The sequence below is a fragment of the Sinocyclocheilus rhinocerous genome, unplaced genomic scaffold, assembly GCF_001515625.1.
Source record: "Sinocyclocheilus rhinocerous isolate Xijiao unplaced genomic scaffold, SAMN03320098_v1.1 scaffold2404, whole genome shotgun sequence".
Taxonomy (NCBI): domain Eukaryota; kingdom Metazoa; phylum Chordata; class Actinopteri; order Cypriniformes; family Cyprinidae; genus Sinocyclocheilus; species Sinocyclocheilus rhinocerous.
In genome coordinates this window covers 143,820-159,726 of record NW_015652295.1, presented here as the reverse complement: position 1 = coordinate 159,726, position 15,907 = coordinate 143,820, and the positions used below count along the sequence as shown (strand labels likewise).

General features: G+C 40.0%; 1 protein-coding gene across 1 annotated transcript; it reads right to left on the bottom strand.

The window, feature by feature from the left end:
* Positions 1-314: 314 nt before the first annotated feature.
* Positions 315-14,537, bottom strand: LOC107714470 (low-density lipoprotein receptor-related protein 12-like). The gene is made up of 7 exons (XM_016520313.1): positions 13,583-14,537; positions 10,304-10,360; positions 9,559-9,694; positions 8,301-8,503; positions 5,192-6,293; positions 3,365-3,497; positions 315-2,756 (listed from the first exon to the last, which is right to left on the bottom strand). Exons 1-7 carry the CDS (start codon positions 13,641-13,643, stop codon positions 1,827-1,829), a joined length of 2,622 nt encoding a protein of 873 aa, XP_016375799.1. The 5' UTR covers positions 13,644-14,537; the 3' UTR covers positions 315-1,826.
* Between the last annotated feature and the right edge of the window lie 1,370 nt (positions 14,538-15,907).

Here is a 15,907-nt window from a genome sequence, read left to right as displayed (position 1 = left end):
TATGGAAACTACAATGAATGTATCTATATGTATGCTGATATGTACAATATCTTTTAATAAAGTGGCTATGGATATGTTTTTGTAAAGTGTAAAATACTTTGTTAAATGGTATAACTACAAGCACTTCAAATTAAGGCATCAGAAAGTGCTGTGTTTTCATTATAGATTTTATTCTTTTTTTTTTATCCAGATATTGATACAGTTAGGGGTTTTTGATATAAATCCATATGTTTAAAGCCTCAATTATATTGGAGACAATTAAACTGGCTTTGGCTCCGGCTCCACTCAATGGAAACTGCAAATATCTATGCAGTCATGTTCTTTCCTTCTCGGTGTAGCTCAACGGTTTTTTCTGTACTTGTTTCAATGTGCCTAGGGGCCATCAGGAGACACTGCTGTGGTTTCTTTTCTGCAGTCCACAAATGACTTTTAGAGTACTGCTTTTTTCCCACAAACTAAAATCCAATGACCACTCTTGCTCACTTTAAGACAAAAAAAACGTCCAATACAAGCGGGATGAACACTTTTATTCTCTTAGTGCAGTAAACATTTTTCTTATATATATATATATATATATATATAAACAGCATCATGAAATGGAAAAAAATTAGCACAAGACAGCTGGACATGCTTTTCCAAGTAAACGCTATCGAAATGAAAACCAATAATAAATATACACACACACACACACACACACACACACAAGAATTCGCAGTACCAAAACAGTAAGGTTACCAAAAGGTTAACGGTAACAAAAAAATAAATACAACAAACAAAAGTGGCTGTTATACAATGCAATATCGTTTAAAAATAGTAGCTCCCTCTCAGATTATAATCTGTTATAAATAAATGTCCCTCGCTCATAATCGCAGGTAATGCACCAAGTACCACTGCAGCAGGGACACAAACTCACACTGAAATTACCAAACGTACCAAATTTTCTTTGATCTCCCACTTTTTGCAAGCAGAATAATTTTACCCAAAATGGAAATTCTGTCATTTACTCAGCTGTTCCAAACCTGTATGACTTTATCATAAGAAATATAAAATTACTTTGATTTAGGAGTATTTTTTTAACCCCTAAACAAACTTTGAGCTACTTTGCAGAATGTCCAAGCTGCTCTTTTCCACACAGTGAAACTACATGGGTAGAACAAAACAATTAATAAAAGAGAACCCTCAAATAAGCCCATATGACTTCTTCATGACTATAGTTAATCGTCAAAAACATCTCATGTCAAATCTAACACAACGTAGAAAAGAGCTGCTATTACACCTTTCACAATAATTGTACAAAATAAACCATGTCTGGAACAACATTAGGGCGAGTAGACGTTTCATTTTTGGGTCAACCATTCCTTTAATAAAACAAAAGTCTGACATCAAAAGTACAAATAAATTAAAGGTTAGGTAACAAATCTCTCAGAGCGCTTGTATGTGTTCAGTCTTTTTTTGTCCCACACTGTCCAGGATAAACGCGTCTGTTTGTGCTGCTTTCCCATACTGAGAACTGCAGAGCGGCTCACTCTCGACTCTACGTGAGCTTAACTTGACTCTTCAGAAAAATAGACTTTGACCTGGTAAACATCTCAACGAACACTAATATTGCACAGTGGAAGTGACAGTGGGATTGGGGAGCTCTCGTACTCTGTATGATCTTTACAGACCGCTCTTTAAAAGTACCTGATTTCTGAAGCTCTTCGTTTTGTCTGAAGACATTCAAACATCCGCTCCACTAGGGGGCGATAACAGAAATGGCAAGCTGTGAGCAGGGGCATTTTAGAGTCATATGGGTCATGTACTGAGTCAGGGAGTTCATCTGAGTCTTAACAGAGCAGCAGTGACTCATCATCACTAGTTTCTGTTTTCGCCGTCGCCTCCACACAAACGTCCGGGATTCGTGCCGTATGGACAATTCCACAGTGTTCACAGGGGCCATCCCTACCCACCAGCCGGCCTCTGAGAGAGACCGCAGCGGGGGTCAGGTGGGGCCCGAAGGCCTGCTCCAGGCCTTGTTCCAGCAGGGGCCTGGAGCTCTCATCACTGTCCAGGGAGCCGGCGTCCGAGACGGGAATGAGGAGCTCCACGTCGTCCTCATCCTCGCCTCTAATACCGACCCCAGTGCAACCCGCACTTCCTTGCTCCAGTTGCCGCAGAGGGCTGTGATTCTGCCCAATGCCACTTGACCCTCCGTCTACAGAGCGCCCTAGAGAGAAACGAATCCAGCGCAGGCTGCGGGTGACCCGGCTTAGAGCGCTGCTGAAGAGGCTTCTTGAGAAAGTAGTGGTAGCAGTCGTAGTACATGAAGATCCAGTTACTCCAGAACTTTCTGAGATGCTCTCAGAGATGCTGCTCTCCCGGCTGACGAGTGGAGCTGAGCTGGCAGATACCGAGACGATGGCCTCCACGGCTGTTGTAGGGGGAGTTTTCTGCGGCAGTGGGGCCATCAGGCCTCCAACAGCTCCTGGGACATCCCTGCGGGGATGCTGCTCACTCTCAGTGTCCGTATCATCAGAGTCCAAGGGCAAGAGTCCACGGTGAGAGCCAAGCCTCTCCGGCTCACGAGCGGAGGCGTTGCCATCAGGACCCTCTTCTGTGTCCGCAGACACCAGTGCGAGAGAACCAGAGCGCCGTGAACGTGTGAAATTGAACAGGCGTCTCCAGATGTTGCCGTGGCGCCCTGTGGTGGGGAGTCGGATTGAGGTGAATCCCAGCTGAGAGCGAACTGCCAGTCTTAGGTTTTCTAAAACAGATGCCTGAAAGCAAGAACAATAGGGAGTGTTACCCAAGGTCAGCCATCATGCTTCATATTCTCTGGGAATTTTTCAAGGTCAGTCAGACAGCACCTTGATGCAAGTTTACCAAGCCTACTATAGAGAAGGCTTGGCTCATAAATTTTTCAATTAACCAATACGCCAACAAAAATTTTGACCAGTGGTTTTCAATCCTGTTCCTCGGGACCCACTGCTCTGCACATTTTGCATGTCTCCCTTATCTGACACACTCATTTGAGTTCATGGAGCTCTTTCCTAATGAGCTGATGATCTGAATCAGGTGTGTAAATTAGGGAGACATGCAAAATGTGCAGAACTGTGGGTCCCCAGGAACAAGTTTGAAAACCACTGATATAGACAATGGTGAGCTAATGACATTTTGAGAAAAACTACTCACTATGCAAGATATCTATTTAAAACCAACACAAACCCCTGAAACTTCAAATCAAAAGAGCAAAACGTAGCTTCTTGGATATGTCTAAACATTTTAGTTACTGCCCAAACATGGAAGGGTAAAAGACAGTTTTTTGTCACAAAAAACAAAGAACGGATGATTGGGCCTTAACTACATAACTATGTAGTCTTCTTACCTGGTTTCCAGAGCAGACAGGAAAATCTTCCACTGGGGGAATCAGTCCTTGAGCAATCAGCTGCCCATACGATGGAGGAGCTTCTCTCCTCAGTAACTCGGCTTCCACTCTAGAGAGCTGAGTCTCAAATGACCTGGAAGAACAACCAACCCATTCATTGGTAGTTGATGAGAGTAGTCACAGAAGCATAAACTGATAAAACGAGTTTCCAGAGCAGACAGGAAAATCTTCCACTGGGGGAATCAGTCCTTGAGCAATCAGCTGCCCATACGATGGAGGAGCTTCTCTCCTCAGTAACTCGGCTTCCACTCTAGAGAGCTGAGTCTCAAATGACCTGGAAGATCAACCAACCCATTCATTGTTAGTTGATGAGAGTAGTCACAGAAGCATAAACTGATAAAACTAATAAATTAGGGCTGTTGGTTTAATACGTTAATCTAATTAATTAATAATGGAAAATAATAACACAAATTTTTTTTATGCAATTAACGTACACACCCCACCCTATGCATGTCATCTTATCTATTCAGTTTATTGGTGACACGTACGTGATGCCATGCATCAACTCACCACATGATGTAGCCTAAAAAATGCAGTTATATGCCCCTAAAATTCAAGAGATTGGGGGAACATGCCCCTGTATGAGATTGTCTCATATTTATATCATATGATATCAGTGTTTTCCATACATTGATTTATTTGTGGCACCCTGCCACAATATCAAAACTGACCGCCACAAATAGATTTTCCAAAAGGCTTTGACTTCGTTGAATAACCATGCACGTTTCAAAATCAAAATGCGGGGCGGGTGTTAAAAAGAATGTATATTGGAAGGGAACCGACTGTCTTCAGAAAAGTTTTGATGTCATTTTCATTTCATCTTTCCTATAATGCCTGATAAAGTATCATTCTGCTGGCAGAGAATGAATTAGCATTTTCAATCAGCCTCTCTGCTGTTTTCGTTCAGACCAACACGGAAATCGACTGATGTTTTTATGCAGTAAACATGTATACATATCCTGCAGGGGAAGTGCCACCACAGAGTGCAAGTCTGTGGGAAACACTGGATATAGCTAAGCAATATCACACAAGTGCTGAATAGTACGAGTAAAAATGTGGTATTGATTTTATACAACAGTTCAATAAATAAGAACTTAATATTGTGTTATATTTCAGACACAATATTGTCTGTTTTGCTCAGTTTTGCCAACGCAAATATTACCTATTAAAGCGACAGAACTGTTGTGTATCTCCAAGCAACACACAATTTCTGAATGAATCCGTGTTTTGAATGAATCGGGTGAACCAATGATTCAATGGCCCATTCATAAAGAGAGCCATTTACTTAATTCCTAAATTAATCAGCTGTTTGAAAGAATCAAATGAATGAATGACTCAATGACTTACTCATTAAGACATTTACTGCCACCTACTGGCAGTTTTAGTTCCTTATTTAATTATAATTTAATTAAAAAACAATATCATAGTTACGTATTAATAAAAAATAAAAAAATGAAAAAATCCATATTAATAAAAACTAATTAAAGAGACAGTTCACCCAAAAAAGAAAAAAAAAAAAAAAAAACTTTCTAAAGCTACTTTTCGTAATATCCATTTCATGCCTTTCTCATGTAACAATAGTGGTTTAAATAATCTTTTGTGGGTAATTTCTCGGCCGAATTTGAAGTGCGATAAGATTAATTAATGGCCACATCGTGTAATTAATTAGATTAAACATTTTAATCGATTGACAGCCCTATAATAAATATTTTTCCTGAACAATCCATTTCTGTTTTAGCTCTAGTCTGGCGAAGTGGCTTCACTTACCTGCGCTCAAACATTCTGAGTGAGTAGAGTTTGCATGTGCAGCCCAAAGCAATGACCAGCAGCAGGCCGCAGATCAGACTCCCAATTACAGCGGCAGTGATGACACGTGTGGGTACGATTACCGGGCAGCTCTCCTCATCGCTTCCGTCCCCGCAGTCGTCTTGAGCGTCACACACCCAGCTTTCAAAAACACAGCGGTTGTTCTTGCAGTGGAAGTTTCCAGGTTGGCAGAAAAAGCAGTTCTTCTCATCAGAGCCGTTCGGGCAGCGGTTCTGGTAGTTGCACCGGTCAGAGCGTGGGTAGCAAGCACCGTTTCGTGAGCATGGGAACTCGTCTTCCTGGCAGTTGCTGCAGTTGAGCTCGTCCCTGCCATTGGGACAGTGCCAGTAGCCGTCACAGCGCTGTTGTTCATTGTAGCATCCCCAGTTCCCTCCACACGGGATTTCCCACGGCAGGCAGAAACCGTCTACTTGATACGTAACGTTAAAGCCTCGAGCCGCATTGATTTTGTCAGCATAAAAGTGTATCCGAAGCTGTCCTGAAGAGGACACCACCGCTACAGGGGCTCGAGAGTCGAACGCAGTCAACACACGCAACAGACGCCTGGGGTTCTCCTCTAGTCCATCGTAGACTTTAACATAATCGCCATAGCCTGTGCCGTCCAGCTTGAAGTCCATAAAGCGCAGGATAACCTTACGGTGGTCACCGGTGTCGATCAGCCAGGTGCAGTTACTGCCAGGCGGATAGAAGTCAGGATAGTTGGGCGAGCTGAAAGTACCGTAGAAATTGCGCAGCCATTCGCCACAGGTGGGCACGTCACAGTCGATTTCGTCCCCCAAGTCCTGACAGTCAATGCTGCCGTCGCATTTGAGCGACTCCGGCAAACAGGTGTAAACGCGGGTGTAGCGTGAGAGACAAGGGAACTGGTTGAAGCCGCAAGGCTGGAAGGAGAAGAACGCGGACGGATTAGGCTGTACACACAGCTCCTCGTCTGAGTTATCGCCACATTCATCCATGGTGTTGCACTCCCATGACTCTGGGATACACTTTCCATTAGCGCAGTGGAACTGCTCAGGCTTGCAGCTGGCTTCTTCCGATTTCCCTACAAATTACACAAAGATATTACCCATTTAAATAGACATGTAATGTTTTATGAATGAGTTTTTGGAAGGATTTCAGAGGTTTCTGCAAGTTTTATAAAAGATAATTTAAGACTTTGTGTTTTTAAGACCAAATAAAGAAAATTTAAAAAGGAACTATGTGTTGTCTAAATGTAAGACTAAAGAAAATGCAATGAGTTGTATTAGCAGCACTTCAATGTTTGAAAATACAACTTTCAATTTTACAAACCAAAACTGCTTAGCTAGAATATGAAAATAACTTTTACTGTACCTTCTAAACCATTTCTAAGGTCTTGTTTTCTGAGAAATGTATCGAAATGAAGTGAATTTGATTAAAAAGGTAAAATATCTGCCAATAGGCTCAGAAAAATCTGATTTAAAAAAAATACTGCCCAGTCCTGCAGATTTGCTTTATTCACCATCAAGAAGATCAGGCCCTTTCTTTGGGAACATGCTTCACAACTCCTTGTTCAAGCTCTTGTTCTGTCCAGGCTAGACTATTGCAATGCTCTCTTGGCGGGTCTTCCAGTCAGTTCTATCAAACCTTTACAATTAATCCAGAACGTGGCAGCAAGATTAATTAATGAGCCGAAAAGAATGCACATAACACCTCTGTTAATCAATTTGCACTGTAGCTGCTCGCATAAAATTCAAGGCATTGATGTTTGCCTACAAAACCACCACTGGCTCTGCACCCCTTTACCAATATTTATTACTTCAGACTTATGTGCCCTCTAGAAGCTTGCGTTCTGCAAGTGAGCGTCGCTTTATTGTGCCATCCAAAAGAGGCACAAAATCACTTTCACAGACTTTTAAATTAAATGTTCCCTCCTGGTGGAATGACCTGCCCAAATCAATCCGAAAAGCTGAGTCCTTAGCCATCTTCAAGAATCGGCTAAAAACACATCTCATCCATCTTTATTTGACCCTCTAACTCTAGCACTCTCTATTCTTAAAAAAAAACAACAACAAAAAACACTTGTCCCTTTTAGACTTGCACTCTATTCATAGTTTATTGAAAAACTAACACTAGCTTTTCTAATCTTTTTGTATTCTATCTATGTTTTGTTTTAATTTATTATACAATTAACAAGCAAAAAAGGCCTCTAACACTAGCTTGCTCTATTCTTTTTCCATTCTATCCGTTTTCTTTTTATTATATAATAAAAAAAAAAACCTTGCTACGTGTACTGCGTTAAGCTAACTGAGACTTGTTATAGCACTTGCATATCATTGCTCTTTTGTTGATTTTGATTGCTTCCATTGCCCTCATTTGTAAGTCGCTTTTGGATAAAAGCGTCTGCTAAATGACTATGTAAATGTAAAAATCAGCTTCATTCAAACTTCATTCAATTTCTCAGAAAACAAGGCCTTAATAAGTTCAATTTGCATCTCAAGTAAATGCATATTGATTTAAGGATGTTTAGATATTTGCACTGGAAAACAAATATACTGACAACGATTTTTCTTTTTTTGCAGTGCTTGCAACATTTTAATGCTATAACTTTAGAAATGTAAGACTTTCTGCTCCAATATAAGACCTTTTAAGGCCCTAATTTGTTTAAGGGCAAATTAGGACTTTTTAAAACCCTGAGGATGATTGTAACGTGCAACAACAAAAAGTAAGTACAAGTTTTATATCTATAGTCAGCACAAAACAGCCCAAGTGCCTATAAAATTCTGGTATCTAAACATGACTTGCTTCCTTTATTCAAGTCTGCGAGATCTAATCCCATTTTATCATTGGCCAGTTTTTCCAAAACCTTCTAGACTAAATTTAAGGAATGACAACAGTGATGCTTGCCTTAGAAAGAAACCAATTCAAGAATGACGTTAATGTGTTCTTGAAAAGCAGGTAATTTTTCGGTAACCAAATACAATTTGGGAGTGAGAGAATTTACGAGTGTTGCATGGCAATGTGGGACATCTACGTAACTGCATCCTCTCGGATACAGCTGTATCTAAAGGGATATAAATAGCAGGTCTACCTGTTATGTAAGACAGCCTGAAGCCTTTTCCAGTCATGCTGTCATCAGAGTGGAACTTGATCCACACGTGATCCTGAGAGGAGATGTATGGGGCCGGAATAGACGAGCCACAGGCCCGGTACCCATCCAGGTTCTTGTAGGTTCCAATGGAGATCCAGTCCAAACCACATCGGTGTGAGCTCTGAATTTCAAAGTCCTGAAAACTAAAAGTACCACCGGTTTTAAGTAAGCCTGAAGCCTTTTCCAGTCATGCTGTCATCAGAGTGGAACTTGATCCACACGTGATCCTGAGAGGAGATGTAGGGGGCCGGAATAGACGAGCCACAGGCCCGGTACCCATCCAGGTTCTTGTAGGTTCCAATGGAGATCCAGTCCAAACCACATCGGTGTGAGCTCTGAATTTCAAAGTCCTGAAAACTAAAAAGAACAACCGATTTTAAGTACAGGAACATTGGGTATGGGCACGTCACAGTATGAAAAACAGCATCCCTGTCATCAGAGTTAATTCAAATTAGGCACACGATTGCGTCTTGTTGCATGACATGCCTCGAAGTGAACATTAATAGATCAAGACTTGAATGTGTATTGTTATAAAGAAGTACCAACTAAGAAATGATGCAGAGAAAAGCTCCACCAAACTAAATACCTATAAAAAGAAAGGTATACTTGTGGTACACGCGTCTCGCTGAAAACTGAACCAATCATCTTTTTAAGACAGTTCCCATTTGCAGAATTAGCGAGTTGCTGCGTTTACCACAAAAATCACATCCCGTGGAAAAAATACCCATTTGGTCTATTTCTGTGCCAGTAACCATGGACCCCATTCTAGGATAAAGATGCAAACAAACACTCTGGTTGAAGCAAACAGGCAGCGCAAGAATAGAGCAGATGCGGAACATAAAAATAGAAATAGAAAAAAGCTTTCAAAGGGAGTTTGAGGTGCCAGCAGCTTGAAAAAACCCACAGAATTATTCCTTTAAACCAAGACAGAACTCAAAATACAATAGAAATGACCAAAAAAACAGATCCCCAAAGTTTTGCATCTGCATCTAAAGAGACAGATTGTTTTAGCAAATGCAGTTGCGTGCATTGGTACAGAGAATCAGACTCCACCACCACCGCAGGAATTTATAGTCAGTATAACCACAACTCTTAAGCCTGTAATTAAGGCAAACTGTGACGAACATCTTTATTCTTGATCAGCTCTTGACTGCATCAGTGGAAGGGCAAATATTGCAGTATTGTGGCAAGGTGTTACCTGATGGTGATGATCTCTCCAGGGTTGGCCCTGATGTTCCAGCTGCAGTTGATGCGAGAAGGGTATTCAAAGGGCCAGCCAGGGCTGGTTATCACTCCACTGGACGCCCTTATCTGCTCCGCTACATCGCCACAGGCTGGAGAAGACCACAAAAACAAAGGTTAAGACCCTGCATGCACATTTCAACACATAATGGGTGATTAAGACCAGAATATCAACTTGCATAATAATTAAGCACGCACTGTTTTTGCTCACTCAGTTTTTTTATCTCTACAATGAGAAATAATGTTTTGAAATGCTTATAGGTCACTAATTTTTGGAAACAAGCTAGTGAGTGGATACTGGTCAAAGAAATATGAACACCAAAATAGTGAATTATTATAAAAACATTTCTGATGTACACTAATAATAGTTGCAGAACTCCCCCTCAAAGCAATTCTGGAAATACAACAGGCCTGCTAATGAAATGGGGTGGATGAAAGAGTAGCAAGTAATCATTCAGTTAACAGTTAGGCAAGAGGTAACATGTGCAGACTAATCTGGGCTAAATATCATGAGCATTTATATGTCTTACATTCCTTTGATCTGCAGAGGCACATACAGTTCCCTACAAGCTGTGTTTGAGGACTTCAGAAACTACTGAGGAGCTCCATTTAACAGTCATCCACACAGAGTCTATTTTGCTCTGAAGATTAACTAGATCTATAGCTTGGGTCTGTAAACCAAACCTGAAGTCAGGACTCACCGTTTGACATGCCTGATACATAAACGTTCTCGCTGTGCTGCGATGAAACGGTGTTTCCTGTAAAAACAGAAAAACATTTTTCTAATGAATGAAGATGCATGACACTACTCTGCTGCAGAAAGCAATATGTGTAGATGAAAACCTAAAGGGGGCAAGGAGCTGATCCATTAAACTTAATCTGGTGTGCAGCAGGGCTCTGAACACCAAGGGTTGAAATTTCATCCACAGTTGGACGCAAGTAGGAACAATGTGGAGTCATTATCAAACCGATACTAAAATAGCCCATTTGTGTGTGACAAACTGACCCAGAATGCTTCCCGCATTGTTGCGAAATTTGGTTCAAACGCCCACAACAATTCAGAAGACACAAAGCTTCACTTCAAAATCAGAATGGAAAGGGAACGCTGAACCTACATTGTAATTAAGCCAACAGCATAACCAACGCTGCTTGCCATGCATTTTAATGCATTTAAGAGATCAAGTCATGAACATCAGGTCTGCATAACCCTCGGCTAATATTTTAACTTGTTCTGACTGATCGAAGCCACGGTTCATCCAAACCTTTTCAACTGCTAAACTTGAAAGATAATGCTAGAAAATCTCAAACCGCTTACTTACCAACAAAGTGATTGGATTAAATCTTGGCTTAAGGCCCATTCACCCCAAGAAAGATAGCCAAGAAAGATAGCTATAAAGATAACGATATTAGCGTCCACACCAGCGGACGATATCACTAAAATAGCCCATTTGTGTGTGACAAACTGACCCAGAATGCTTCCCGCATTGTTGCGAAATTTGGTTCAAACGCCCACAACAATTCAGAAGACACAAAGCTTCACTTCAAAATCAGAATGGAAAGGGAACGCTGAACCTACATTGTAATTAAGCCAACAGCATAACCAACGCTGCTTGCCATGCATTTTAATGCATTTAAGAGATCAAGTCATGAACATCAGGTCTGCATAACCCTCGGCTAATATTTTAACTTGTTCTGACTGATCGAAGCCACGGTTCATCCAAACCTTTTCAACTGCTAAACTTGAAAGATAATGCTAGAAAATCTCAAACCGCTTACTTATCAACAAAGTGATTGGATTAAATCTTGGCTTAAGGCCCATTCACCCCAAGAAAGATAACTATAAAGATAACGATATTAGCGTCCACACCAGCGGACGATATCGTCTGTTTATTCTAAGCACACGCTCGTCTGCCGCTTTAAATTCTCGAGCTCGTTACAGCAGGATGGATTCTGATTGGCTGCCAATGTTTTTATCGTTCATCGGCTGGAAAAAAACATTCTGAAAGTGATTCCAACGATATCGTTTCTCTGTGCCTTTATCGTTATAGCTGTGGTGTGGACTCTGCTATTCTTTTGAGAACGATTTTTAGAACTATATCTTTATCATTATCATTATGGTCCTTGGTGTGAACGGGCCTGTAGTCTTGTATGGCCATTAGGGTTGTGTATTGGCAAGAATCTGGCGATACGATACGTATCACGATACAAGGGTTGCGACACGATATGTTGCGATATTGTGAGCAAGGCGATATATAGGGATGTGTCTTATTTTAGGAATAGGATATATTTTTAGGAAAGCAGTCACCACCATATGCAAAACTAACTAACTAACTAACTAACTAACTAACTAAAGAAATATTATTTAACCAGAACACAGTAGGATTTGCATTGGCCAAAATATGCTAACAAATTCAATTTGTATTTTCATATAAATTTCAAATTTTACGAGGGAGGTCTGAAGGGAGTAACTTCACTATAATCGAGAGACACTGACTGGGGCAATTGCTATAGTAAATAAGTGGTGTCTGCTTAGTATTTTGGCATGTTCTAGTACGTCACCTTCAGCCAAAATCCAACATCAATACAATCTAATAGCCACATAACATGACCTAATAGAACTGAGGGCATTAGCAGTTAAATCTCTGACTATGTCCCAATGGCATAGTACTCTTCTATTTTTTCAGTATTCTATAGGCAAGCTATTCACAATAGACTACTTTTCTTTATGCACAACCACAGAAAACCCCAACGATAGCCCTGAAGGGCATGTATTGTTTGAGCTGGCTGATCATCTGTTGGGGTTTCCCTCACTTATGTCGGTTTGCTTACAGCAGCTGGCTGCATGACACATGCAAACACAGGCATGCAAACCTGGCCGCTGCCACACAACAAATGTAGAACAACTGATGGACACGGTGGGTATTTCAGCTTGCCTTTATCAATAGGTCAGTTGTGATGTTACAAGCAACAGATCTGACAATTGGAACAGATGCACTGGTCTTTACAATACTTCACAAGCAATTAAAAAGACAATTTATGAAATTACAAAAAAAAAAAAAAAATTCTAACTTTGGGTTTTGGAGGGGAACTATAGAAATAAATTATTATTGTTATTAAATAATCAACTGCAAGAATAGGATGGCCAGGGGTCAGTGAAAGGCAGTCGCTTGCTTGATGCTGCAACTTAAGTTTGTTGATTTTGCACTGCCTGTATCTGCATTTTTTTGTTGTGAATTGTGCTGATACGAATGTGACCCAGGTAATGTTATCCAGCCGGGTAACATGAGGTTTTTGTCAAAATGGTTAGAAATTAATTCAGATAATGCTGGAAGCACTTAGAATGAATTTTTCCAGAAAATATGCAATTGTGCATCCTTATTGTTGAGCAGAAGATTGTATGATATTATATGGACGGTTAGAAAGAGGGAATTTTCGAAACTAAATTAAAAGTGAAAGGAAGGGGGACAAAAAAACAAAAACAGAATTCCCCAAAACATTTACGACTGAAAATTCCCTATCAGGTCAAATAAAGAGAGGTGGAGGGGAAATAAATGAGAGAACGAAGGGCAAAAGATTAATTTGTTTTCAGTCAAGATGATGGGATTCTATCACAGATAGACATGCGTAAACAATAGAAGTCTTTGTTCCCTTCATTCACCCTGATCTCAAACACACAGGCCATGTTATTTCATTCACTCTACATGTTTAAAGTGTGTCTGAGAGTTTCACTACGATTCTGTGGCAGTAATTAAATCAACCCCCATTTAGCCATTAGAGAAACCACAATGTATATGAATACCAGCACACTATATTTCACACAGCAGCAGCACCATTGAAATATCACTACTCTGTGATTTCGCATTAAAAATCAATAGTGTTTAGCATTAAAGACACACAAACGCAATTTTTCATAACCAGCAACAATTTTAACATACAAGTTGATTTCATGATATATTGAGCAGCGAAATAATGTGTCTTACCCATGAAAAGTAGATGTGTCCATAGCAAACAGATCTTGTTTAAGCTCAAAGTGTAGTCCATAATAGCTTTAAGCGTTAAAATGTGCTACTCTGTAGCTTAAGTATCGTTATTTGTACACAATATCCGTGTTTGTTCTATAGGCGAATATTACCAGAGACACTAGTTGTTCAACATTTCCTTTAGTTTCCTACCCCTATCTTAATAAAACACTGATGTAACAGTCAAACGAACGTCTTAGATAAACGATAGTACGATATAAACAATAAAAATCAATAAGACTGAATTAAAAAAAACAAATTTTCCTCAATAAAAATCAAAGCGATTGATAGTGTTCTCAACAAAGGACTCGCTAATGCTAACAGGCTAATGCTAATGTCAACCTACACTGCTAATCTAACCTACAATTATCAAACTCAGCGATTCATTTAATGAACCTCTGAGTCCCGATGCACATTTAACTAATTAGTAAAACAGCTAAATCCTTTCCGATGTCCATCACTGATTGGTTTCAAAATAAAACATCTAAAGGCACCGGTGTTTTGATTGACTAGCCGGCTAAGCTAGCGCTTTTGTTGTTAGCTCGCGAGCTCCTGTAAAACACACACAAAAGCCTGTCCTTAAAAGCCTGAGACGAGAACAACGCTAATCTATCGATGATCCGACGTGAAAGCGCTAATTCCGAGAGTTTAAAGGTGTTAAACAGCCCTAATCCAGACAAATATAGCCACACACTGATCTACAGCATGATGACACGAGCTAAAGTCTGTCCGAATCAAATGCTGGAAATACAACTAGACATCAGGCTTAATCGACAGCATGATCGTCTGCTCCTCTGACTGTAATCCACACGCCAAATTTTGGCCTTTCCGATCGGTTATGTGTGTTGTTACAGCCGGGTATTTACCACCACAAACCACCCCTTCCTCCTCTAACCATCCCTCTCTCTCCGCCCTTTCTCTCTCTCTCTCTCTCTCTCTCTCTCTCTCTCTCTCTCTCTCTCTCTCTCGACCCAGGTAATGTTATCCAGCCGGGTAACATGAGGTTTTTGTCAAAATGGTTAGAAATTAATTCAGATAATGCTGGAAGCACTTAGAATGAATTTTTCCAGAAAATATGCAATTGTGCATCCTTATTGTTGAGCAGAAGATTGTATGATATTATATGGACGGTTAGAAAGAGGGAATTTTCGAAACTAAATTAAAAGTGAAAGGAAGGGGGACAAAAAAACAAAAACAGAATTCCCCAAAACATTTACGACTGAAAATTCCCTATCAGGTCAAATAAAGAGAGGTGGAGGGGAAATAAATGAGAGAACGAAGGGCAAAAGATTAATTTGTTTTCAGTCAAGATGATGGGATTCAATCACAGATAGACATGCGTAAACAATAGAAGTCTTTGTTCCCTTCATTCACCCTGATCTCAAACACACAGGCCATGTTATTTCATTCACTCTACATGTTTAAAGTGTGTCTGAGAGTTTCACTACGATTCTGTGGCAGTAATTAAATCAACCCCCATTTAGCCATTAGAGAAACCACAATGTATATGAATACCAGCACACTATATTTCACACAGCAGCAGCACCATTGAAATATCACTACTCTGTGATTTCGCATTAAAAATCAATAGTGTTTAGCATTAAAGACACACAAACGCAATTTTTCATAACCAGCAACAATTTTAACATACAAGTTGATTTCATGATATATTGAGCAGCGAAATAATGTGTCTTACCCATGAAAAGTAGATGTGTCCATAGCAAACAGATCTTGTTTAAGCTCAAAGTGTAGTCCATAATAGCTTTAAGCGTTAAAATGTGCTACTCTGTAGCTTAAGTATCGTTATTTGTACACAATATCCGTGTTTGTTCTATAGACCAGAGACACCAGAGACACTAGTTGTTCAACATTTCCTTTAGTTTCCTACCCCTATCTTAATAAAACACTGTCAAACGAATCAAACGAACGTCTTAGATAAACGATAGTACGATATAAACAATAAAAATCAATAAGACTGAATTAAAAAAAACAAATTTTCCTCAATAAAAATCAAAGCGATTGATAGTGTTCTCAACAAAGGACTCGCTAATGCTAATGTCAACCTACACTGCTAATCTAACCTACAATTATCAAACTCAGCGATTCATTTAATGAACCTCTGAGTCCCGATGCACATTTAACTAATTAGTAAAACAGCTAAATCCTTTCCGATGTCCATCACTGATTGGTTTCAAAATAAAACATGAGCTCCTGTAAAACGCACACAAAAGCCTGTCCTTAAAAGCCTGAGACGAGAACAACGCTAATCTATCGATGATCCGACGT